General features: G+C 52.7%; 1 protein-coding gene across 6 annotated transcripts; it reads right to left on the reverse strand.

Annotated features, from left to right (window-relative positions):
- Nucleotides 1–8: 8 nt before the first annotated feature.
- SH2B3 (SH2B adaptor protein 3) lies at nt 9–25,721 on the reverse strand. Of its 6 annotated transcripts, XM_083373652.1 has the most exons (9): nt 25,586–25,721; nt 24,915–25,017; nt 18,695–19,468; nt 6,534–6,635; nt 5,993–6,081; nt 5,212–5,306; nt 4,591–4,805; nt 3,683–3,854; nt 9–3,372 (listed from the first exon to the last, which is right to left on the reverse strand). In XM_083373652.1, exons 1-9 carry the CDS (start codon nt 25,621–25,623, stop codon nt 3,059–3,061), a joined length of 1,902 nt encoding a protein of 633 aa, XP_083229778.1. In that variant the 5' UTR covers nt 25,624–25,721; the 3' UTR covers nt 9–3,058. The 6 variants fall into 6 exon arrangements, with proteins under 6 accessions (XP_083229778.1, XP_083229779.1, XP_083229780.1 ...); XM_083373653.1 differs by lacking the exon at nt 24,915–25,017 and having other exon boundaries at nt 18,695–19,460; XM_083373654.1 differs by lacking the exon at nt 24,915–25,017 and having other exon boundaries at nt 25,586–25,717.
- Between the last annotated feature and the right edge of the window lie 561 nt (nt 25,722–26,282).

A 26,282-nucleotide genomic window follows, 5' to 3' on the forward strand; every position in this document is an offset into this window, starting at 1 on the left:
GAAACAAAACTGGAGAAGCTATTTATTTTTTAAAACAGCCCTTCAGAGTTACGAATTCATGAGCTTAGAGAACCAGAAGTAACAAGAGGGTGAGTCTTGTTGCTGTTCTCCCTAAAAACAATAATAGCAGATAGTAATTATGTAAATCAAGACTCTAAACAAAAAAAAATCCCTTTTGCCACTAACTAAACTTAAAAGAGGTTTTGTGGGGGAAAGAAGTCTAATCGTCAAATGGATTTATTATTTATAAAACGAAAAATCATGTCGGAAGGAAAGAAGAACCGCTGTCTCAAGGCAGCGGTCTAACTTTTAAGTTAAGAGGAAAACTTACTTTGTAGATAATATAAAATAAAAACTAAAAAAATAATCGTAAAAATAAAAAAAAAGTTTTAAAAACTGACCTTTCCTGCTAGCATCTGTGTGGTATTTGCTTCCCTATTCTATTTCTTTCTTTCTTTCTTTCTTTCTCTTTTTTCTTTCCTCCTCTCTCTTTTCTTTCTCCAAACACGCTTGGCACCTGGTTGCGTGGCTCAGCCTTCAGCCTCGCAAGGAAGACGTGCCAAGCAACCGGGGTCAAATTTATACTGATTTTTCACCCCGGCTATTAATGCTAGAAGCTCCAGGTCTTCCTATCCTGAGAGTTACGACTGCCTTAAATCTTTTATCTTTAATAGAAAGCATCTCTTGTTAAGATTTGGCCAACAGGAACACCTGTGATCATCTCTGATCAGTTTATATTAAGGAAGGAGCACATCTGAATATCTTAGCAGGATTTGACCCGGTAGACGTAGGGATGAGAACTGCATATAGAACTTCTGTAAGTGAACGGAGAAGCTGAAAACGACAACAACACAAGGCTTTCTTCCTCAAAAGAGCGATTTGGTTTTCTTTATTATTTCCAAATTTATTATTTGAAAGAACCAAGCTGTGGAACCCACCCCACCCTGGGCGGGCTGCCGTCCCTCCAGAGGCCAACCTGTTGGATTGCAAGGCTCAAACCTGCAGGAGGCCACTCCGACACCCACCTGCCCGTCTCTTCTTGCCTGTGCGGAGGTCATTCTCTTTCATTGGGGGTCTCCAAACTTGGCCCCTTGTGGACTTCAGCTTCCAGAATGCTTCCAGCACTGGCTGAGGATGCTGGTTGAGGAATTCTGGGAGTTGAAGTCCACAAGTCTTAAAAATGGCCAAGTTTGGAGATGCTCGCATTAAATCCTGGGTTCAATTCTCCCCACGGGCCCTGTTCTCCTCTCTCTCCCCCCCCCCTGGTGTACGTGACTTTAGAGGTTTTGTTGCAATAGTTCAGAAAGCTTTGGAGCTCCATGTATTATCCTAAACACAAACTCTGAAAGATGATCTGTCGTTAGCAAGGAAAGGCACAAAATTTGAAACCCTGTAAGGTGCGTGCGCAAGGTAATTTGAAGGCAGGGCGGCTGAGGCCCAGGTCTCAAGCTGGTTTGGTTCACCTCTGATTGAGGCTCTGCTGGATATCGTCATTTAGAGAGGCAACAATGCACCAGATAGGAAAAAGTCAAATATTGCTCTAAAAGTTGTGCTTCTCAAGTGTTAGTCATTTCACGATAGGTAGACTTCAGCTCCCATGGCTAACGCTGAAAAAAGCCCACTGCTACGAAATTTAGTTTCAGGCTTAATTCAATATATTGTCCTACCGGGTGCCCTCCAGCCTTGGCCTACGGTGTCTCCAGGAAGCTTCTCCATTTGATGTTTGGCAGACCTCAGAGGCCAAAGGTGGGTCTAGAAACTTCCCCCTTGGGAGTTCCTGGGGCTTTCCAGCCCAAAGTCCTTCAGGGTGGAGCCACTGACTGGATAAAGGCACTTCCAGTGCAAAGCACGTGCGAATTGGCTAAAAAGGACCCAGGCCACGTCTTTATTGGCCTTCCCTGGCCATTGCAAGTTTGAACTTGCCTCGAATGCTGGAGGAAAAAAAGCCCTGCCTCTTGCACAAAAGTGCAAATTCAACTTCCTCTGTTTGGTTAAGTGATGGCAACCCTAACAGGCTTATCGCTTCCCCATTTTCCTTCCTGCTGACAGCTAGATTACGATGATTTGCGGTGGCTGCTTTGCAGCCTACTTCCTCCTCGAGGTACATTCGGTCCGCGGTGGGAACTGGGAACTTCCCCCTCCTGTAACAGCCCTGGGGCACGTGGACCAAGAAGGGCCCACATCACCTCCTTTGGCCAGGCCGCCACGGCCCACCCCGTCCCCCGTCGCAGGGGGCTGCCTTCCGCGTCGGGAGAAGGGAAACAAATCCATAATGCACCAAAATAAAGTCCTTAAGAAAATTGGCACTTGATTCTGAGCACGTCCCCTGTAGGCGTCGTGCATTTCATCCCCCCTCCCAAATTAGGTGTTTGGCTTCTGTTGTAGGCCAACGCATGGCTGACCAGCTAGCTCTTTGCAAAAAAGAGGGGCTTGGAAAGGGTCAAAATAGCGGTTTCTGAGTTTCTAAGATGCTGGTTTTAAGGCAGCCCTGCTGGTGGTTTAAAGTTATTTTAAAGTGGCCGAAGAGGTTTTTCTCAGGGTTTTTGAAGGGAAGGAGCAGCTTCTGAAACACCTTCCCAGCCAGAGGAGGACAGTTTGACCCAGAGAAGAAAAGAAGGAAGGAGAGGGAGGGAGGGAGAGGTGAGAGAAGGAAAGAAAGAAAGGGAGAGGAGAGGAGAGAGGGAGGGGGCCTTGTTTTGTTCTGGAACTGAACATGCTGGCTTTGTGTTTGGGTCGCCACGGCCAAATGAGTTGGCCTTTAACTACAGTTGTTATCCAAGGGCATCTGGGGTAGTAAAGACCCCCCCCCCCAACTGGCCACTGCAAGCATTGAGGGTACCACTCCCACCACCAAAAAAAAGCCAAATGCAAAGGAAGACGTGCAAACCGATAGAGATGGGGGAGACACGCAGGCTGAGGGGATCCTGGTGGAAAAGTCACCCCCCCCAAAGGGAGCCTTGCCACCCAAATACTAAATGCAGCCAGAAGAGGTCAGTTCTCGGCGGGGCCGTCCAGCGTCCTGGGCGAGAGCCATGGGGAGGGGGCTCCGCCAGCTGTGTCAGAGGGAGGTGTACTGGTTGCTGACCGCCCGGAGGTGCCCCCGGCTCTGCACCTCCACCTCGTAGTCACTGTCCCACCGGTGGGGGGCGGGCGAAGGGGCTGGGCCGGGGGAAGCGCTGCTGGGGCCGGGCCGGAGGACACCAGCCAGGTCTTCGGGTGGGGGCACCAGGTGGAAGATCTGCTCCACGGAGTGGCGGCGAAGGCTGTCGGCCAGGTGGGTCCGCGGGCAGCCGGCAGGACTCGGCTGGAGGAAGCTGACCTCTGGCGTGCAGGCGTGGGGGGACGGGGGGAAGGCGGCTGGGTGTCCGGAGGCTGCGGGAGAGACGGAAGGAAGGAAAGGGGTGGTCATTGCTTCAGAATCAGAAGACGGTCGTAAAATGGGGCAACATTCACTTAAGAAATGTCTCACTTAGCCACAGAATTGTTGGACTCCGTTGGGGTCGTTGGGGGCCGCCTGTATTTACTTCCAGAGCAAGAATTGGTTTGTTTAATCACCACCGCAAAAAAGACCAGGTCTGATCTGCTTCGTGACCGTCGCAACTCACGACCACGCTGGGCGGGGCTCTGTTGCAGTCGTAAATGGAGGGCCCTCGGGGGGGGATTCAGCAGGGGAGCCGCCTACCTTGCAGGGGGGGGACGAAGACCACGTGCCGAGAGAGCTGGACGCTGCAGGCCGTGCCGCACTCGAGGGGGATGGGGCACTGCTGGAAGTGGTAGAGCATGTCCAGGACCGAGGAGAAGTGGAGGTGTTGAACTCGGCACTGGCCCCGCTCCGTCAGGGAAAGCCGCAAGTGCTGCCGGAGGAGCCACAAGAGACGTTACCCTCTGACACCCCCCACCCCGATTCCCCCTCCCCCAGCATGGCCCGTTGAAGGAACAAGCCCTTCGCCCTCTCTACCTCCTGCTTCCCCGGCTTTCAGACCTCCATGAGGACTAGAAGCTTTATCTCGGCAACTCTACAGCCGGTTTCCCTTTCGGCACGAAGCACAAAAGTCCTTACAGGCAGTCCTCGACTTACGACCACCATGGAGCCCAAAATTCCTGTTGCTAAGTGAAACGTCGGTCGAGCGAGTTTTGTCCCGCTTTATCCCTTCTTGCCGCAGTTGTTAAAGTGAGTCACTGCAGTGGTTAAGTGAGTCACATGGTTGTTAAGTGAAATTAGTTTCCCCCTTGACTTTTGTTTGTCAAAAGGTTGCAAAAGTGGATCACGTGACCCCGGGACACGGCGACCGTCATAAATATGAGTCAGTTGCCAAGGGTCTGAATTCGGACGACGTGCGTGTGGGGGTCCTGCAGCGGTCGTAAGTGTGAAAAACGGGTCATAAGTCCCCTTTTTCAGTGCTGTTGTAACTTTGGACTCTAAATGAACCGTTATTAAGTCGAGGACTACCTGTATTTCCAAACAAACCAGTTCCGGTTTCGCGTCTTCTAACAAGGACCAGCTAGAAGGCGCGAAGGCCAACCGGGGCTGCGTGAACCAGGGTCAGCTTGCGGCGTCTGCGCTGGGGGCAAAGGGAAGCGAGGCGTCACCTTGGCTTTTCCTTGGAAGTTGAAGGTCAGCACGTACTCCCCCCGGCGGGTCTCGCTCTGCCGGATGAGGAAGACGCCGTGTCCGTCCAGGCCTTGCAGCTGGACCAGCTGGGCGGCCTTGACCCGGGAGATGGAGCCGTGGAACCAGGGGAAGGCGGACAAGTAGTGGTCGATCCTCTGGGCCGGCTGCTCGGCGGGCCTGGAGAGCAAGGCCCCTGTGGGGGCGGGGAAGGAGGATGTCAGCTGGGGCCCAACACGTTCACCGATTACATCTGGCTTCCTCGGCCTTGGCAACTAGACTCCCAGAATTCCCCAGCCAACATGAGGCAGAAGGAAGCCGGGCAGAAAGATGAGATTTTTGCATTTTGTCTTTCAGGCAATAAGCAAAGCCTTGCTGGGGGTCGAGAGAGGAACTACCCGCTGGCGAGGCAAGAGACCCCCCAGCTTAATCCGCACCATTTTATTCTCAGTCGCCTGAACAACTAGAATGAAACTCATCCCTCACAGTCTCTTCCCTAGGCCCCTCCCCCCACTCCAGGATCATTAGGGATAGCCAGCCCCTCGCAGGCTGCCCCCTACTCTTCCCCCCACCCATCCACGCCACGCCCCACGGCCAGGCACCTTGGTGCAGGGAGTCGGTGCTGCTGTTGGCAGGGCTGGGGGTGCCGGCCTCCGAGCGAGGGTCTGGGGTGCCCTCGAGGGGGCCTCCTTCCGATCTGGAAAAGAGGGGCGGTGAGGGATGAAACAGGCAGGTCGAGAGCAAGGAGGGGGGGGGGAGGGGATGTTGAAAATCCTCGGTTTCACCTGGTTTAAAGGTGCAGAGATGCATCACAGCGCTGCCGATACAGCACAAATGCTGACGCTCTCCTGGGAAACCCCCCAAAGCCAAGGTGAGCAAAGTCCTTAAGCCAGGGGAATCCTGGATGCTCTCCGACCTTGGCGGTTTCCTTGCGGACATTTCATTGCCAAACTAGGGAACATCATCAGTGCTAGGAGGGAGAGGGATTTGCAGAAGGGAGGAGGAGGAGGACTGTGGGGTCCCTGGCGCTGTCTGAGCTGGGTGGTTTTCTTGCAGACGTTTCATGACCCAGCTAGTTAACACTATCACTGCTGACCAAAAACCACCCAACTCAAGAGAGCAGCAAGGATCCCACAGTCCAACCCTGAGCCACAATTGTTCTCATCTATCCGTCCTTCAGCCAGTTGTTTCTCAACCTCGGCCACTTGGAGATGCCTGGACTTCAACTCCCAGAATTCCCCAGCCACAAAGCAAAGTGCAGCCCAGCTGTGGCCTTGAACAAAAATAAAAACCAATCTGGTTTATTCTGAGAGCGATCGAGTTCTAAAGGCCTCTTCCCTGCTTTGGAAGGTCGCCCCCACCTTTTCTTCCCGCACGACTCACCTGGGCAGGCCCTGCTGAATCTCCGCTAGCCAGGCGGACAGCTCCTGCTCGTCTCCAGCCTCAAATATTATTTCGGTGGAGGCGTTGACCTGTTTGGGGGAGAAGTGAGGCATTAATCCCACTGCAGAGGCAAAGCCAGACACAGCCCCTCTCCAGATAAAATGGGGGTGGGAGGACTTCAGGGGGGTCCTCTAATCGCAGGAGGAATTTTCCGCTCTCTTAAGTGAAAACTGCTCCCAGATCCTTTGGGAAGACACGCCAGATGAGGGCGGTTTTCAGCCAGGCAGGTGGGGGCACTCGAGTTGGGAAAAGCATCTCTGGGGCGGTTGCAGACAGACCCCCGGCCCACCTCACGATGACTGCTCTTTCTGGGGCTCGTGGCTCCCCCCCCCCGTGCATTGCAGCAGCCCCCTCTGTTTTCTGGAGAGGAATCCTGCTTCTGCACACAGCCATCCAGGAAGGTCCCAGAGCACCAGGCAGGGAGAAGACCAGTTCTCCCGGCTTGGGGCTGATGCAGCCGCGGGGGAAGGAAGCTGCTCACCTTGACCACAAAGGTGTGGAGGTGGTCGGGCATCTCCAGCCGAGTGCACGCCCGGGTCTCTTGGATCGCCAAGCACGGGGACTGGAGTTTGAGCCTGGAGCACTGCCAAAACAGAAGAACAAGCCGGAGTTAAACATGTTTTTTTAAAAAAAGATTTGTGGGCTTCAACTCCCCAAATTGCCCAAGCGCTGAAGACGCAGCGGGTCCACAGGGAATTCATGGGGAGCCGGGCCATGGATTTGCCAGACAGGCCATCTGCGGGTCCAGCGCCATGGCCGGCTGGCCTGGGGGGCTGTCCCACAGCGGAGAGTCCTGGCCGGCTGTTCTTGGCTCCGAGGGGCAGCATGATTCACGGGCGTTAAACCAACTTCCGGGAGAGGATCTGGAGCAAGCGTGGGCCGAGGAGACGCAAGCAGCCCCCCTCCTGCCCCCAGGCTACATCCTGGCAGCGCCTCCTCCGGGGCAAGGTCTCCTCGGAGTTCAACTTCATGTCAAAGCTGCAGGAAATCTTTTGGATTCCAACATCTGCGAAATCCCTCAGGGAAGGAGGCCAAATCCCTGCCTCCCTCCTCCCAAAGACGAGCAAGATTTGTGTCTTGCTCCCCAAAAGGAGAGCGAAGGAAGGGAAAGGGCCGAGGAGCCGTGGGGAAGCCGGGATTAAAACCAGGGCTGGAAAAATCGCTCTTGAGCAACAACGTCCGGCATCAAATACCTTCCTACGCCATTTTGTCAACGCAACGTTCTCGGGGGGGGGGGGACACACTGCAGATGGTTAAAAGCAGTTTTTATCCTCTTATTTTTCTCCCAAGGCGTTCAGTGCTCTGGGTGCAGGTCCACTTTTACTGATTGTTCACCTTTCACCTCTGCGTGAGACAAGCTTAAGAACTGGCCCAGGCAAGGCTGAACTGGTAAAACTGGACAGGCTGGGAATCTGAGCAATAAAGTCGCCGGATCATATCCGGGAGGTTCCCAGGGCATCCGGCCGGCCGAGAGGACATCTAAGGCCAAATCCCAAATTCCAGTCTTCCAACAGCCCCTCAACCTGCCTCGATTTCCCCTTTGGGAATTCAGCTTCTGCATTGCTGTTTCTCCATTCACACCAGAAAACCCAGCAAAGGGTGCCCAGCATGCAGCAAAACAAATCTATTAATAACCTGCGGAATCCGATCGCTTTTGAGACACTCAGCTGGGCTGGGCTGAAGGGGAGGGGGAGCAGCCAAGTCCCTTTGAGCCATAAATGGGGGGGTTTCCTCAAATATCCTATTCCACCCCCATCTATCTTGGGTCTGGGCCACTTCTGCTCCCTGGGTCAGGCAACGTCCGTTCCGGGTTTTGCCTCCTCCTGGGGTTTGCGGGCCCATGAGTCACAGCCTGTCTGCAGTTTGGAGCCAACTGTGAGAACAGCTGGAGGAAAATGGACAGTGGGGGGGAAGGGGTCCAGATTGCTCATGCATTGGGAGGGGGAACAGCTTCAGAGTGGAAGGCAAGGCAAGCCTCTTCCGTTTTGCAAGTTATATACACTCCGAGTTTGTTTCTCTTTGTTGGCTTCCAGCATGTTTGGCAAATTTTCTTGCTGGAAAATCTGGTCTGAAAAATGTTTTTTATCGTGAAGGAAAAAAGGACATGAAATCCAGACAGGATGGGGCCTTCTTTAGGGGTCCTGTGTGCTCTGTGCCTGAGGGGGAAGCCAACTGGGAATCCCAGCAGACAAAACAAGCCAGCCGGGAAAAACATTTCTTCCAAGGGTCCCTGCAGAGACTTATTTTCACAAGCGCAGCAGGGTCCACCTGGATACAGGTACCGCCAAAACGTCGTGGTTTGGCTTTAATCCCTGCAAGTAGAAAGCTAACGCCTCAGGGAAGAGATAAGTCTCCTGGTGCTCTTTTCCCTGTGCACTTTTTTTCTATTTGCAAGTAAACAGCCGGGTTCATTCAGAGGTATAAAATGCCCCCTCCTCAAGCCCCACTCATCCCAAAATATTTGGGAGTGAGTGTAATGACCACTTTACATTTCAATCAAAACAGGGAAAGGAGTCCTCAAATAGTAGAGAAGAGGAAGGAAGGAAAGGAAGGAAGGAAGGAAGGAAAAGAAGAAAGAAAGAAAGAAAGAAAGAAAGAAAGAAAGAAAGAAAGAAAGAAAGAAAGAAAGAAAGAAAGAAAGAAGAAAGAAATTTTCACTGGGCCCAATAAGAACCATCCGCTTTTGCAGACGTTCCTCAAAAGGGAATCCGGAGCAACAAAGCTCTGAAAAGACGGGAGCCGACGTGTGTTTGGTTGTGAGAGATAAAGAGTCCAGCGTGCAGCCTTAACAGATGCCCTGCAAAACAGAACAGAGCGTCCTTTGGGTGCACAAACATCCCAAAACACCCCGATGGCATGAAAGGGGGGGGAAACCAGGCAAGGGAAGAACCGGCTCCTCTGTTTGCAAAGAGGAAAAAGCACCGCAACTGAAGGAAACCCCATGAAAGTGTCACAATGAGTACAAATTGCACAAAAGGAAATTGGGCATGCATCATTTTCTTTCCAGTCTGGGCTTTCGAACAAGGGGGCAGAGAGCGAAGGAGGAGTTATTTTGATGACTGCTGCGTATAAAGTTAACCGTTTTCAGTTTATTTGGGGATCCCACCAGTCCGCCTCATTCTTAGTCGGACGCTCCTTGCAATATTTACCCCGCCAGAGCTGAAAAATAAAACCTTCTCCAGCCCCCGATGTGTGGGACTCCCTCGCCCCTCATTCCCCCCCCCGCCACCCCGCAGCCAGAAATCTTGCAGCCCAAGGGAGAGCCAAGGGCCGGGGGACCCCTGTGCTCCCCAATGGAGGGGGCCCTCAGAGAGACCGTCTGAAGACCACCACCCCTGCACTGAGACCACCTCCAACGGACTCCAGCAGAAGTCCAAAAGCTCGGAGGAATAAACCTCCAGTCCTGGTGACCGACTCAGGTGGAATCCTGCAAGATGGAGATTTGCCTCCATTTGTGAAGATTGTGGCCATTCTTTGGGGGAACTTTGGCCAGAAACAGAGGCAATCTCCACGGCTGACAGCTGAGGAGGAACAGCCATGGCTGACCAGAGAGAGAGGCTCTGTGGGCCAGCAGCCAAATTCAACTTCCGGGACCACCAAGCAGGGTTGAGAAAGATTTGTCTGGAATCCTGGAATTCGGAACAGTTCTGGGAAAAGCTCAGAGGCCTCCCTGGTCAAACCGTTCGGTTCAGAAGTCAGCCTCCCCATCCCGGGGTTGACCAGGACAGTGAGAGAACCAGGGGACAAACCGAAGTGAAGAAGAGACTTTATGGGCCACGCTTCCGCAAGGAAAGACGGTTTCCGGCAATCCTACTTTGAACCACAACCTAGCATTGGAAGGGACCCTAAAGAGCAGCAGCTGAACAAAGTTAGAGCCAGCCTTTTCTCTGGGGGCAACACGGTACCTCACTGGCATCCTGGGGGTCTGGTCCAGCATCACTTGGAGATTCATGCTCCTATGGAAACTTTCTCCTGGGTTTTCCTGGCCTGTGTCCAACCCCCGACATTCAGCCGGAAATGAGGAAGGCAGCCCCAGTGTTCCCACAGCCCTGCCTCCTTTCAAAGTCCTGCACGCCGGATGCCGAGCAAGGGGACCCACGGGTGATGACTACAAGATCTGCCCGTTCACATGAGCCGCCCTAGGGCCAAATCAGTGCTGCTTTCGGAGTTACTGATGCGTGCGCAGCCCTGCCCTGAGCGTGCCCAAGAAGCAGGCACGTTGGCCGTCGGTCTAGCTCAGCCCTGGCTTCTGAGTTCTTGGCCCGGCACTGCGTGTCACCTCAAAAACCACTTTCGGCCACATGTTTTCTTGGGAGGGGAGGAAAGGAACTAATTCGAAGAAACTGCGATTCAGAGAAAGAAGAACCTCAACACCCTCGGAACTGAAAACGGGGCAGAGAGGAGGGGGGAGCAGGCTCACAAAACGAGCACAAACACACAATGTTTGCAAAGAATGAAAGAGGCCTCCGCCTGCTAAGAAGCTTGTGGCATGCTGTGGCATGCCAGGATACCTTTCTCCATCAGCTTCAGAGGCTCTGAGTGGCACAGGGGACCTTCCCAAACGATGCGTAGCTCATATTCAAGGTTTCCTACAGTTCCTCTTTTAGGAGTAGTACATCAAGTTTCTAGTCCTCTCGGCTTGGTCGCGGAACCTCTGAAGCCAACACAAAGATGGCAGCAGCTGAGCTAATGCTATTTGTTTGACCCGGGTCAATCCAAAGCATCGCGATTTTATTTGCACAATGGGGCAGGCGTGCTTGGTGTTAACCTTGGTTAGAAGATGTTTTTTTTAAAAAAATTACTTATTCAGCCCATTTGGCTACTTTAGAGTTCAAGGCATTGACGGGTGCAGAAAATAGCCGAGATAAAAAAATAATCAGATGACATAGGTGGTACGAACGTATAGGACCCACCTGTGACTAAGCCCCCCTCACTTATGTTTTGGAAGAAGGTCCCAAAAGGAGTGCAGTGACTCTCTGTAATTGGTTCCATGCGCCTTAAATAACAGAATAACAAGAGTTGGAAGGGACCTTGGAGGTCTTCTAGTCCAACCCTCTGCTCAGGCAAGGAAACCGTCTACCATGTCAGGCAAGTGGCTATCCAGTCTCTTCTTAAGAAACCTCCAGTGATGGAGCACCCACAACTTCTGACAAACAGAAGAGAGGCTTTGAAGACTTGGCCCAATTCACAAAAATCCAGCTTGCAGATCCCCTCTGCTTGCAGATCCAGGGTTTCGAGTGGAAATGAGATTGCCAGCTCAGATCCAGGACGCAGCCTTCCTTTACTGCCAAAATTCACCCCCGGGTCGCAGCCAGCAGCAGCCAGACAGACAAAAGTGCCTATTCAAGTCTTTAGAGCAGATAACATCCTTGCATTTTAAAGATCAAAATAATTATTTTAAAAAAAAACAAGTGTTTTGCAATTTTACCCCAGAAATATCCTTAACATACGTCTCCCCCCCTCAAGTTTGCCTTTGATCTCCTGCACCCTTTTCCCCTTAGCTTGGAAGCAGAGCAGGTGGATTTCACCTACAGGAGCTTTCAACCCAAACCGTTTCAAAAGGCTGTTAGCATTTTTCATACTTTCCCTGTTTGGGGTTTTGGTCGCAAGCCTCTGAAGGACGAGTAATTAGCAAGAGAGAAATGAATAATGGGATAGAATAGGATCCATTGAATGTTAAAAAAAGAGCCAGAAATTTGCTCTCAAACAGCCAACATCCCAAGAAACCTGCCTTCCTTCCTCTTCCCCTCCACTAACTTATCCCAAAAAATAAATCTTTTTTTTTTGGTTGAAAACAGGGCATTTCGTGGTCTTTAAATATTCCGTGCCGAAAACGGTTCTCGTGAAATGAAAGCGACTGGGCCAAACATTTGACACCTCTTTCCAGAGCAATGTGAGGGAATTTCCTTTTGCAAGGATGAAAAAATGCAGCAAGCAAAATTGTTTTTCCCACCCTGGTGTCCCTGATGTGCTGGACTGCATGCCAGAGGGGCGCCCCTTGGAGCCTCCAGATGTGCCAGACTACAAGGCCCATCCTTCCCAGCCTGCACAGAAGAGAGAAGCGATCCCACGCCTCCCGAAGGGAGCAGCCAGGCGGAGAAAGCCGAAGGAGGCATGAGGAGAGGAGCAGGCCTCTCAGCTGGGATAGGAAGGAGCTGATACTGTGTGTTTTTCTTGAAATCACAAAAAAGGAAAGACAAGCGAAAACCGCACACTTTCATTCTGCTCAAGAGTGAAACATCACTTTTTTCAGCCAGTGTCTCATGCTCAATTCTCTGTCAAAACAAAACTGTTTTCAAGGAGAAAATTTCATTGTGGAAAAAAAGAAACGAAAGGAAAGGATTGATTTGTAGATTGATTGCTTTATCGTATTGTGCATTCACATCACATCTCGATAAAAACACAAGAGATAAAGAATAGATAATATTTTTATAGGTAATAGCAATAAAAAATTCAGCGACTGGGACCTTGCAAGTCAGGAGTTGTCGCTGGACCTTGCCCCAAGGGCCAAAGGCCTCTGGGCGGATTAAAAGTCAGATTAAAGCAGATTTGAAAATGAAAGCTGTGTGGGGGATGGGGAAGCTGCACGTTGTCGTCTATTTTTTTGGCAAACGGGGTGTCCCCAGCGGCCTCCCCCCCCCAGGCCTGCCCTCCCCGACTTCCGCCGTTGCTTCTTCCCACCGAGCACATGACTGCCTTCAGCAGGAGAACACAGGAAACAGATGGAGGAGATGGGCTGTGCATCTCGGCCCGAAGGAAGGCAGATATCCAGCCATGCAGGAAATCAGAAAAAAACAACACACAGCCTGATCTGGAGAAAATATGTCCTGCCCCCTCGCTGATCCCCCTCCCCAAACTGGGCCAGGCCCCCAGGCAGTTGTGCCAGAGGAGAGACACTGGCTGGATGAAGAAAACTGCTGAGACAGCAAAAAAAGATGTTTTGGGGGGGTTGGGTAGGAAGACAAGAGGAATGTGTGGTTGGGGGGGGGAGAAATCAGCCATTTGGGAGCAAACATACAAATATGTGGAAGGGAAGGCACAGATTCTGTGTCTTGGGGGGGGCTTCTCCAAGAATCAGACCCTGGATTATGGGCCACGGAGTCCCTAAGAGGAAGAGGTAGCACGTGCAAAAGGCTTCTGAAGGGTGGGGGCATTTTCTGGAGGGAGCTCCTGAGGGATGATTAGCTGCGGGGGGGGGGAGGCAAACCCTAAAAGTTGTCTGAAAGAAGAAAGAAAGAAAGAAAGAAAGAAAGAAAGAAAGAAAGAAAGAAAGAAAGAAAGAAAGAAAGAAAGACCTTCCTGCTTATGGAAAGCCAGAGTCCCACCAGCCTCCCCAAGGTGACGGGAAGTGGCAGCGTCGCTTCTCGAAACTTTCCTGGAAGGGCTGAATTGCAGCACTCGATATTTTTGAAAACACGCAAAGGTTGAGCTGCAGGAAGTGCTTCCTCCGTCACACAGGGTGGGGGCTCCTTAGACTCTGCAGATTAGGACATCTTGTGCTCAGAAATGTGTTTCAAATTAAGGATATTGTCAAGGTTTCATGGGGTGAGAGCAGAAAGCTTTGCCGTGATAATCTGTTGAGAAAAGGGAGGGCAGAGATGACACCCCAAGTGTCTAAGGCAGGGATCTCCAAACTTGGCAATTTTAAGAGTTGTGGACTTCAACTCCCAGGATTCCCCAGTTGCTGGCTGGGGAAATTCTGGGATTTGAAGTCCACGTGTCTTAAAGTGGCCAAGTTTGGAGATCCCTAGTCTAAGGTTAGACCAAGCAAAGAGTTGCAAACTTTGCAAATTGGAGAGAAGCCGGAAGAAAAACAAGGGAAATGAAGATATTTCCACATCTGGTGCTTGGTGAAGCGGCACCATTTCTTTGAAACTCTTCTGAAACCCTCGGCATTCAAGCCAGGCAAGCAAAAGTGAGCAGAGGCAGGATTGTACCTTACCAAATTCCAGTGGCTAAATTTACCAGCCATCACTCTGGACAAGAAGACAGGCAGTGTATAAATTTAATAAATAAATAAAAATGCAGTCAGAAAAAATGCTCCAGCTTAGATGGCATTTAGCAAACTTGCAGAGAGGGAGAGAGAGAGAGAGAGAGAGAGAGGGAGGGAGAGAGAGAGAGAGAGAAAGAGAAAGAGAGAGAGAGAGAGAGAGAGAGAGAGAAAGAGAAAGAGAGAGAGAGAGAGGAGAAAAGAGAAAGAATAAGAGAAAAAGAAAAGAGAAAGAAAGAGAAGAGAGACAACGGAAGAGGAAGAGCATGAAAGAAAGTGAGAAAGAGAGAAAGAGGAGAAAGAGAAGAGAAAAAGGGAGAGGAAGAGCATGAAAGAAAGAGAGAGAGAAAGAAGAAAAAAGAATGAGAGAAAAAAGAAAAAGAAAGAAGAGAGAGAAAGGAAGAGCATGAAAGAAAGTGAGAAAGACAAAGAAAAAAAGAAAGGAGAAAAAGAGAAAGAGAAGAGAGAAAAAGAAAGGGAGAGGAAGAGCATGAAAGAAAGAGAGAGAGAGAGAATGAAGGGGGGGCATCACTTTGCCTAATTTCACAGGGTCCCGGGGGGGGCCCTAAGGGCTCCTGCCCCGCCTGACACGCTGCCCCTCCCAAGCTTCCCATGTTACAAACCTCGGCCTTTTCCTCTCCTCTCTTGCAAGCGGGCTAAAACCGGCCCTTAGGCAAACTTTCCATAACTTCATGATGTTAGAACAACAAATTCTACCGTAATACCCACTTTCCGCCTCGGGATACTGGAATTTTTTTTCCCAATAGCCCACGCATCCAAACAAGACAGGGAAAGCATTTTTGGGTTGTTGGTTGTTTTTTTTTGAAGCCTGGAAAACTGGCCCCCACCCCATCCCACCCACCCAAAAGGGCAGGAGTTAACAATTGTCTTTTTTTTCCCCTTTTTTTTCTAGCCCCCCCTCGGAAAACAACCAACCTGCCAACCAAGAAAACATCCAATTCACACACAACCTCGGGGTAACTGAGTTTCCAAAATAAGCAGCCGGAAGACACACACACACACACGCACGTCAGGCTGTGTGGTTAGCGACCTTCCCCGCCAGCCGCCCTCCCCCTGCCCAAACGTCCTCATCCGGAAATGACCAAGGATGGAAAAAAGTTGTGGTTTAATAAATGACAAAGCTTTTGACACATCTTGCCTTGCTTGGGCTGCTTGCAAAACTCCGAAAGGAGCGGGCCCGCAGATGACACAAGGCCCCCCCCCCGGAGCCCGCCGGCGTCTGCTTTCCTGGCGGCCTTCGAAGAAAGAGGGGGAACCTCCGGCTGCCCAGAGGTGGCACCTGGCATCAAAGCTAGGCTAATTCTCCAAGCTTTGCCATAAAGCAGGGGTCTCCAACCGTGGCGACTTGAAGCCGGGCGGACTTCAACTCCCAGAGTTCCCCAGCCAGCTGGCTGAGGAACTCTGGGAGTTGAAGTCCACCCGGCTTCAAGTCGCCACGGTTGGAGACCCCTGCTGTTAAAGGTCTGTTGTGAACTTTTCCACACAAGCTCAACATCGTTTGGAGAAGTAGAAGCCAGCAGACACTTGATCTCCTGACCCATGGCAGAGTACCAACCTGGCTCAGAGGGCTGAATTTGAACCCAGGACATGCCCTTCCAAAGATACCCTCTTCCCCAGGACCCTAGCCTGGCTTTTTTTTCTCCAGACTCCAAGAAAGCTGGCTTCTTCTTTTTTTTGAGCACCCAAGAATCAAGGTGGATTTAAAATGCAAAGCCCCCAGACTTCATTTCCTCAGATCCAAGACAATGGGACTATGAACACTAGGAGCAGACACAGAAATGGCAAGCAAAGGGATTTTTTTTGGGGGGGGCCTTTGAAAACTGCAGCCTAAAATAAGGGGTGTCCCTTGGGGCACAGTCGGAGAGGATCCTGCCAGGAAGGTTGCTCCAGGATCTCAGATGGCGTGTGAGGGCCTCCAGGACGCTGGGAAACAGTGCAAGAAAGGATGAGACCGGTCTTTCGAAGACGACAATCCATTTGCTATGGAAACGAGAAGGAATTCTAAGGCTGGGAGGGGGGTCACCAAGAGGAAGAGTGATTCCCAGGGTGAAAAAGTCTCAAGACAAGGCTTCATCGTCCTCCTCCTCCTCAACCTGCCTCTCACCAGAACATCTGGATGACATAAACAACTGCAAACATTTCCATCGGAAACGCAGATGTTCCTGGAACTTTCATCTTGGCTGTAAATACTACCTTGGAAGCTAGCAAAAATGGACAAGCCAGACCTTGAATTGGCTGGGGGAGGCGGGGGGGGGGGGGAGAGGAAAGCTTTGCTGGCCTGGCTGATTGCAGCCACTTCTGCTCCTCCACCAGCTGCATTTGGGGCTGGGCTGGGCTGGGGGCTCCAGAGATGCCGAGGGCAGGCAAAGCAGCCCACGCAAAGCCCCAAGGCCTCTCCTGCTCCAGACCTTAAAACTTTTATCTCCAGTCCTGGAGAACCTCAAGGCCACCACTGGAAGAAATAAACAAAAACAAAAAAAACTGGCTTTGCAAACTTGGCTAGACTTGAGTTGTGCAACAAAGTCTCCACATCCTGAAGAAAATGCCTTCAACGAATTTTGGACAGGATGCTTTCGATACATTTCCTCTTTTTTTCTTGTCTCTCAAAGAAAAAGCGCTAACTCAGATTCATTCGGTGGCCAGCGTGAAATTTCCCAGGCTCTGCTATAAAACTTGACCAAGGCCCCCCCACCCACCCCAAAAAAAAGAGCCCGCGGAAGCACTTTCATCCACGTACTAAAACGAGGCCCCGTTTGTTCCACTCTTTGCAAGGCGTTTCCAGAGAAATGTAAAAGCACTCTCTCAAAATGAGCGAGGAGGAAAGATGATATTCAAATTCCCCAGCTAAAATATTCAAAATAATGAAAGGGTTATTTTTTAAAAAATTATCTTAGGAATGGGGAGGGGAAAGAGAGTAACAATCTTGAGGGTAAAGGAAGGCATCATTTGGGACAATCCAACTGTGATAAAGGCGGGATAAATAAATAAATAAATACAATAGTAAAGTAATAAAGGCCGGATAAAATCTAAAAATAAACAAAGTGCCCTTTGAGGAATTGTGGATAAACTCAACCAGCTTTCCCCACCTGCTGGCTTTCAGATTAATCAGACTGGATGCTCGGAGCCTCCCCTTCCCCCCCCCCCCCCCGGTGAGCAGCTGCCTGGCCATGGCATGGATTCCCAGGTCTGCCCACACGTGTGATGCCATGCATTCATGCGACGCCCGGGCACAAACTCAAAGATCTTGACTGAGCAGGCAAGCAAATCAGGGTAGAACGACCCAAACACCTCCTCCTCCTTAAGAACCAGACAAAAAGAGGACACACACAGCCACACACACACCAAGGGAAAGCCACCCCGCTTTTGGAAAAGAGGAGACAACCCAGAGCGCCGTGTTTAGCATTTGGGAAGGGGGACAGCCAGAAGAGGAGGGGTGGGCACCCCCCAAACCCGGAGCGCTGTTTTCTGCCAAGCCTACGCCAGCTTCTGCTGAATCCCCCATTCACTGCCTGCCTTGAGGGATGAATGGATTTCTGTTCTCGTGGCAGCTTTGGAAGAGATGGAAGAAGAGGCCGCCTTAAAAAAAAAAACCATTTTCTCTCTAACTGGTTTTGACCTTCCTTGGCTGGTCAAAATAAGAAAGCAACAGGGGGACAATTCCACATTTTTATTATTTGCTTTGGAAAATCCAGACTTTTCAGCTTTTCTCCTTATTTCCTAGGGGCCGGTCTTGATGGAGGTGGCATCTAAGGAGCCTCCTGGCTTCAGTCCTTGGCTTAGGGGGGAGGGGCAGGACAGTCACACCAAGTCTGCAGCCTCGCTTGGTAGCTAAAGCAGGGATTGAAAATTCTGCCCGCCATCCGTGGCACCAACCAAACTACCATCACCCAGCAGCTGCTGGGGGCATCGGACTGCCCACCGATCTGGGTGCCTGCCCAGGCCAACGCGGCTAAAGAAACCGAGACAATACATGTAATAAATAAAATAAAAAAATAAAATATATATATCCGCCCGTGATATTCAGCTAAAGTAATATCTCAAAAGAAGGAACAGACGAAAGAAAGAAAAAAGTTGAAAAAAGTTCGAAAACCAGGAGCTTTTAAAAGATCTCAGATGAGTTCCAGCAAGCCTTTTAAAACAGCTGCGTCAACTTGTTCCACGAAGATGTCCTGAATGGTTGGAGCCATCCAGAAGATCAACTCCCCTCCCAAAAAAAAGAATTAAATCTCCGAAGAGCAAAGACTCTGAGATAAAAGAGGCAGCGCTGAACAAACATTAATAAGGGGGAAATAGTCTCCACCATTCTAGAGATCCCAAATCCCACCATTAGATCTAAGCACAAAGGCTCCTGTCATCCCAGGGTTCATTTCTGAGATCTGTTACCCACTCTTCAACATTCAGCTGAAAGCCCACGGCTACCGGTATGACTTCGCTCGATTTCTCCAAACTGCTTTTAGAAGTATTTAAGCACAGTTCCCCGCCTACTTTTTGGGTCAGCAAGATCCCAGGAATTGAACGATCTGCTGAAGGAAGAGGTTATTTCTTCTCTGCGTCCACCTCACAGATGTTCAGAAAAGAGAGGGATCACAATGCAGCAAGGAGGGGGATTTGCAAGAATAGAGACCACTTACCTTGGGGGGATCAAACAGCGCCAAGGCGTAACTCTGGCAGTCCGGAGGCCCTTCTTTATATAAAACTAGCCGGCATTTCTGCCAGCAAGTCCCACTGTCCTCCGTCACCATCATGTATTTCAGGTTGCCTTCTTTCTGGATCTGTAAGGAGCAGTCCCTGGAGATGGCCCATGGGAAGATCTTTCGGGCAAGGCCAGATCTCAAAACCAAGTCCGCCATCTCCCCTTCGCCAGGGCCCGACTCCAAGGATCTCCGGCGGAACAAGCTACGCCAGCTCCTCCGTAGCCGGTCCAGAGAAAAATGTCTCCTGACGCCCAATGGAGAAGTGGGCACTGCCAGTTCTTCAGAACTCCAGGACTTGGGAAGTCCACCTGAGCGGACCTCAGAGGCCCGGCTGACCTGGTCCGACAATTCCACCTCGACCTTGGTCCCAACCGTGCCCGAGGGTCCCTCACCATGTTTCTGGCCTGTGTCCCGGTAGTCTCGCACTCTGCTGAAGGGCAGGATGTGAAGCTGGTCCGTAGCATTCGTACCCTTCACCTCGTGACGGAAATATTGCTGGAAGAGGTCCGCAAACTGAAGGGAGAAGTTCTCAGCGGCCAAAACTTCGTGCTGGGGGTTCTCGCTGACGAAGTGCAGGTACTCCCTGGCCAGCTCCCTGGCAGTCGTGATGGCGTGCTGCTTGCAGAACTCGTTCCACCCGCCGGGGTGTCCGGAGTCGCCCGATGGGATGGCGTGTCCATTCATGGCCAAGTCTGGAGATCTCCTGGGGTTCTATGAAGGAAACGAGTTCCAGACACGGACAAGAGGGAAAAGAAATGGTGTGAGGATCTTGGGAGTTGTAAGTCAGACCAATTTGGGACAAATAGCAGAGAAGGCTAGTCCAGGCAGCTGGGGATCATATTGGAAAAGGGCAGGCAATTGAGAAACACACTATGTAAGATATCATCACTGCAGGCCACACAGACGTTCAACGGTGACTTATATAAGTGGGAAACCTATAACCAACTCAGTAGACACCAGGTAGTCAAGAACACTCCCATCAGTTGGATGGGGCAAGCTACTCGTATATAAACAGATAGCAAGCTCCCCTCCCTTCTAGCACTGATGATGTTAGCTAGCAGGGTCATGAAACATCTGCAAGAAACTCGCCATGGTCAGAGAGTGCCAAGGACCCCCTAGTTCAACCTTGAGCTACAAAGATGCCACCAGCGTGGCTGGTTGGCTCTGCAGACAATTCTTGGACACGCACCAGGGTCCCACTCTCCTCAGCCCAACTACATCAGAGTGCATCGGCCATCCTGAGGACCTCTCCTCCCAGGACCGTCTCCCAAAGCCGTCTCTACCCAAGTGGGTAAGCCACAAGAAGGGATCGGGCCCTTCAGCAAGCCAGCACAGCTCTCCTACAGGCCCTTTTTAAACTGTTTGTGAACTCCTGGAGCAGAATCGAGGTGGCTACAACGCCCTTCAAACATGACCTGGCATGTCCTGGACAGGAGCAAGGAGGGGGACTCCCGTCAACGTTCCTACACAGCAGCCTTCCACCGCTGATAGGTGGAAGGGAAAGCAGAAAGGCAATACAGAAAGAAACTGGCCCAACCAGCTCAGAATTAGGGAATTGAAGTTGACAAGTCTTAAAGAGGCCAAGGGTTGGACCTACGGATGGTTTCAACCTGTCTTTCTCAACCTCGGCCACTTGAGGATCGGAGGACTTCAACTCTGGGAGTTGAAGTCTACATGGCTGGGGAACTCTGGGAGTTGAAGTCAAGTGGCCGAGGTTGAGAAACACGAGCTAGTCTGAGTGGTCTGTGTTCCCATCTCTCCTTGCCATGACTGGGCGACCCTCAGCCAATCCTCCTGCCTCGCCTAACTCTCTGGCTTCCCAAAACAGAACAACAGTCAGAAGAGAGCTTGGAGATCTTCCAGTCCAACCCCCTGCTCAAGCCAGAGGCATTCTGGACAAATCTCTTCTTAAAAACCTCCAGAGATGGAGCACCCACAACTTCTGGAGACAAGTTCTAACGGTCAGACCCAGAATGGAATCCTGTCCTCTTTGCACATGCCAGACTTAAACATTAAATTTGCCTGATCCTTTCTCTGGGACCCCTCTTGCATGTACGAATGGTGCCCGGCTGGGAAAAGACAGATTCTACACACCCACCTGCGGGATGCTCCACCACTAGCCTGATCTCTCAGGACCGTCAGGCCCTGCTAAAGAAACCCCCAGCATTGAGGGGTCTCGTGTGGGTGTGCAAAACACCCAGCCGCAGCTCTGCCAAAGTGTACAAGAAGTGAGAAGTCCACTTTGCTCCAAAGTTTTTGCAAAGCTCCCGGCCATCAGGCGTTTCTCTCTCCTGCAAAACGGCTCGTTTTATCCTCCTCAGGCAAGGAAGCCGTGAAACAGGAAGCTGGTTTGTTGTGCGGCCCCACACTGCCGCCTCCTCGTGCAAGCAGGCCCCGGGCCTTCCTCGCCACAGCGGTGTGGGCCGGCCAGGGAGTCACCTTGAGGAGGTCTTCCCGAGGGTGAGAGATTTTTCCAAAAGCAAAACAAAAGCGGGTAACAGCGCGCAGAATCCCTGTTTACTCGCCTGGAGACAGTGAGACTAGCGAACTGAAACGCAGGGAGCTTTTGAGTGTGTACGTACATCAACAAGCCCACAGGCACAGTGCTTCCAGCTTTTAGTTAATCAACCCGGGCACTTTTTGACGTGGCCGAGTGAGATTAAAATCGATAGATTACTCCTCTCCCTTTCTCTGCACTGTCTTTATACAGTCTGTGATTGTGTGCGCACCTCCTTGCTTGCTCACACCTGTGCAAAGCCCCCCCACCCCGATCAAAGGCGTCTCGATGACCTACTTTACAGCAAGCCCTAACCTGAGGTTCACAGACCACAAGGTTTGCCTTGTGCACTTCCTATCCAGCCTAAGCCCAGCGAGCACAATAAGGTGTGAAGCCGTGTCACTCATGTATTGCCCTCATATGAATCTTTCACGTAATTCGGCAAGCTGATAGGAACACCACTCTGCTAGGTCAGAAAGAGTGCAACTATTAAGTTTCGCCGCCCAAAGAACGACGTCGGTCTCTCGCTTCTGGCTCATCCTTCTTCAAAGGGGAGCCGGTCAGGCTCCTGCTGTAACCACTGGACCTCACCCGACCAGTTTGCCATTCGGGAGAGACCCCTGAATCCGGGCCTTGCCTTTTAGAGACCGGGGTGGGTGGTGGGGGTGGTGGAAACAGGCAGTTCCCAATTCAGTGGCGGCATTTGGGACACAAAGTATGAAAAAAGGAGCAGAATACCAGGATTTGGGCATTTCAACGTGAGGCGGCTTTCCTCCTGGTGATAAAGGACCCCCCTCCCAATGCTGGGACTACAAGGCCCCCGCAGCCCAGCCTGGCAGGGATGAGTGGAACTCATGTCCCCAAAGCTTTGGAAGACACTGTCTGGTTCTGGACTTTGGCTCTCGCGTGTGCCCCCTCTGGCCCAGTCACGTGGCCGTAAAGGGGCGATGTCTCTGGACATCTCATGACTTCTAAGAGGAAGAAAGGGCAGCAGAAGAAAAGGCCAGAGGACCACGAAGAGCTCGCAGCTCAGCCGAAGGGCTGAGGAGTGTCCGGCCCGCAGGTGGCACCCAGTGGGCTTAACAAGCAGAGACCGAGGGGCTCCAGCAGGATCCCATCTCGTGACCTCTAAGAAGAAAGGGGGGCTTGTAAGCAGCAGCAGAGGGGAAACCAGAATAACAGAGCTGGACCTTAGAGGACTTCTAGCCTGACCCCTGACTGGGGGGGGGGGGTGGAAGGCAGACCAAGACACCGAAGAGCCCTCCCCTTGCAGAAGCCAGCCTCTCCTAATTCTGGGGCGGGGGGGGTACTTCATTGGTCAGGCACGGCCGCCATCCTTGCCAAAATAAAAACCACACAAGCTTTGCAAACCAACCCGAGAGACGCCGCAAGGAGCCGAAGCTGTGTGCCGCTGCGTAACATGCTTCCAGGTGCCTGAGTCTCTTGCCCCCACGGGGCCCCCAGCTCCGGGTCTATCTGTGTGACCAGCCTGCCAATGACTCAGCACCAGGCTTCCTCCCAGACGCAACGACAACGTCCTGCTGCCCCGTGGGCCAGGGGTCCCTGGGAAACCGAGGCAGAGGGGTGGGAGTGCCCTCCCGCCCGATCCGTCTAGGGCTTTCGGCTTCTCCAGGACCCGCGGCCCCACCCTAACCGCCCCTGCCTCCCAGAGAGGGGCCATCTTTGAACGGGCTTTTCCAAAGACGCAAACCGCAGAGAAGAGCAACGAGGAGGATTAAAGGCCCGGAAAATGAAACGTATGAAGAACGGTTGCGGGAACTGGGGAAAGAAACGCTGGGGGGACAGGATAGCAGCACTCCAAGGGCTACCATAAAGACGAGGGGGGGCAAGTTATTTTCCAAAGCCCCCGAAAGGCAGGATAAGAAACAACGGTTGGAAACTAATCAAGGAGAAAAGCAACCTGGAACTAAGGAGAAAATTCCGAAGAGTGAGGACAATTAACCGGTGGACCAGCTTGCCACCGGAAGGTGTGGGTGCTTCACCCCTGGAGGTTTTTAAGCAGAGACTGGACAGCCACCTATTTGAAATAATGTAAGACCTCCTGCTTGAGCAGTGAGGTTGGACTAGAAGACCTCCAAGGTCCCTTCCAGCTCTATTCTGATTGAAAACAGGCACGCACGCCTGGCTGGGCCCCATTGCTAGAGACAATCTGCCTGGCCCCAGATTCTTGCAAAAGTCTCGCTGGCCATCCCATGCAATGAGCACGCCCCACCCGCAAGGAATGGGAAGCAGAGCCGTGCCCGCGAGACGGCCCTGGCGACCCAAAGTTACATAAGTCAGCTCCCGCGTCACAGAGCTGAGGATCTCTGTGGAGTCCGGCGGGCGGGCTGTCCCTCGGGGGCAAGGAGCAAAGCAGCCACGTTTGCAGAGCCCACCAAGAAGGGGACACTTTGGGAAAGGCGCTTTGGTGGCCGCGGCTCTGAGCCTCCAGCCCGGTGCAGGCAGGGAGAAATCGGACACACGTTCCTAGCAGCACACCAAAAATAGAAGGTTGCCCCCCTCCCCCTCCCCCCTCTCAGTTTTGGTTTTGTGCTTTGAAATGCACAATGGCTTTTAACTTGCACTATGGAAGGAAGGCCCCTCCCAAACTTCCCCTTGTTATGAGAGGCAACTGGGCCCAGCGGGAAGGGGAGTTGCCGTGTCAGCAGGTATGCCCATGCGTGGGAAGAAAATCCACACCAACACACTCGCGTTCAGTTCCCTCAAAGGCCCAGACAGGCTGCCCGGGTCCCTCTGGAACCGAAAGGGCAACGGATGGGCTTTGCAAGGGAGCGATCTGAACGCAGCCCTTGGCTCTCCGGCTTGAGCAGGCAGTTGGATTAGAAGACCCCCAAGGTCCCTTCCAACTCTGATATTTGTCTGTCCTACAGCTGGTCTTCTTCAACAAAGCCCCCCTCTCCATCCCTTCTGGGGGGGGATTAGGAAAAAGCAGAGCAGAAAGAGAGGAGAAGCCAGGTCTGCAGGGCCAAACTGAAGCCAAATTAGAGAGATTAAGGAAGGGAGCAAGCGACCCATCGTGTCTCTGTTGAACCCGGGTCTGTCTCGGCAAGACTTCTGTTGGAGCAGGGAGCTCCCCTGGGCCAATGCTGCACAGCAGCACCACCACTGCCTGCGAAGCGAGCATGCAACCCAGACCCAGCACCCCTGCGGTGGCACGCCAAGCCCCACCGCCACCCAACGTACGTACCCCAAGCGCGACGTTCTGATAAGCTTCGAAGAAACAACAGCCTTTGCCGCCCAGCAATCTGGTTAAGAGAAGAAGCCAGGACGGTGCGTCTCTTTCGGATCTCAGTTTAATCCAGCGGGAGTCTAACTCTGGCCACTTTAAGACTTGTGGATTTCAGTTCCCAGAATTCAGCAAGGCCGGGGAATTCTGGGAATTGAAGTCGACAAGTCTTAAAGAGGCCAAGGGTTGGACACCCCTGCTTTAACTCAAAAGTTTGCAAAAAAAAAAAAAAAAGCAACAGCTACAAATCTACAGAAAGGTATTTGCAAGCAAGGAGAGCGCACCATGGGCTTTGTGGTTGGTCCCAACAACTGGAAAGTCTTTGGCATCCGAAAAGTATTTCAGCCTCTTTGACAACCTGCGCATTTTGGCCCCATCCTGACCAACACACACACACACAGAGACAGACACACTTTTTCCAAGCCCAAGCAAGTTCCTTGTATTTTGCACGTATCCTTTCCATTCCTACAGTTCCCCCACCTCAAGGCAGGAACTCTGCTGCTCATCGCTCTAAACCTTAAAACAATCAAAAGAAATAAAATAGTGAAACCTCACGCAATTTTGGATTCCCCCTGCGCCCCCCTCGTTCTCCGATGTTGGAGCGTCCAGATGTGGGGCAGCTGTTTGGAGCCAGCCCGCCCCCCCTCTCTCCTCGGGCAGGGGGTGGCCCCGCTTTCCCAGACGGACCCCCATCTCGATTCGGGCTGCTCCGATGCCCAAAGTGCCGCCCGGGGGCGATCATTGGGGGGGGCGCTGCCCCGAGACCTTCCGCGGACAGGCAGCCGCCTTCGCCAGCCCGGGAAGGGGGGGGGTTGCTCCCGCGGCTCCCCCCGCAGGTGCCTCCGCGCAGAAGCCCCTTCCCGGCCAGGAAAGGGGGGGCGACGGGGCTGGCACCGGCCCGCTCCCATCCAGGGATGGCGAGCCCCCCCCAAAAAAAAGAGGCGCCTGCGGTCCGCCCCCTCCCCGCGCCCCCCCTCCCCTCCTGCCTCCGCTCTCCCGGGCGATCGCGGGCACTCTGCACATGCTCAGCAGCCCCGCGCCCAGCCAGCTGAAGCCGGAGCCGCCGCCGAGCCCGCCCGTTCACCTGCGCGAGAAGCGGCGCCCCTCGGCCGCCCGGCCCATGCCGCCCGGGCCCGCCGCGCCGCGCCGTCGGAGCCGCCTGCAGCCGGGAGGAGCGGGGAGCAGGCGGGCGCCTCGACGCCGACCCGGCCCGACGCCTCCCTGGCCGGCGAGGGGCGGAGGCGGAGGCGGCGCCGGGCGGAGGCGGCGGCAGCGGCGGCTGGAAGGAGCGGGGGCACCGCCAGGAGGACCCGGCTGGGAGGCGGCAGGGGGGGTCTCTTCCTTAGGAACCCCCGCTCCATCCGAGGGCGCGGACGGCGGCGGGGGGCGCCGAAGTCCCCGGCCAGGGACCCCCCATCCTGCCCGGGAAAAGGCGGGGGGCTGCAGAGTCCGAGCGAACGCTTGGATAGGACAGCGTTTCCCAACCTTAGGAACTTGAAGATGCGTGGACTTCAACTCCCAGAATTCCCCAGCCAGCTATGCTGGCTGGGGAATTCTGGGAGTTGAAGTCCACGCATCTTCAAGTTCCTAAGGTTGGGAAACGCTGGGATAGGAAGCGGGGGTCGCCCCAGCCAGGATCCCTCTGCCCGGGAATCCTTGTGGGGGGGGGGAAGTAGCGCTGGGTGCGTGGAGCTCAGCGGGGTAGGGTGCTCAGGATTCGCACTCTCTTCCCGACCCCAAATCAACCAGCCACACGGCCAGTGTCTTCTTGCGGGCGGCGG

Source organism: Vipera ursinii (genome assembly GCF_947247035.1).
Source record: "Vipera ursinii genome assembly, chromosome: 14".
Classification (NCBI taxonomy): domain Eukaryota; kingdom Metazoa; phylum Chordata; class Lepidosauria; order Squamata; family Viperidae; genus Vipera; species Vipera ursinii.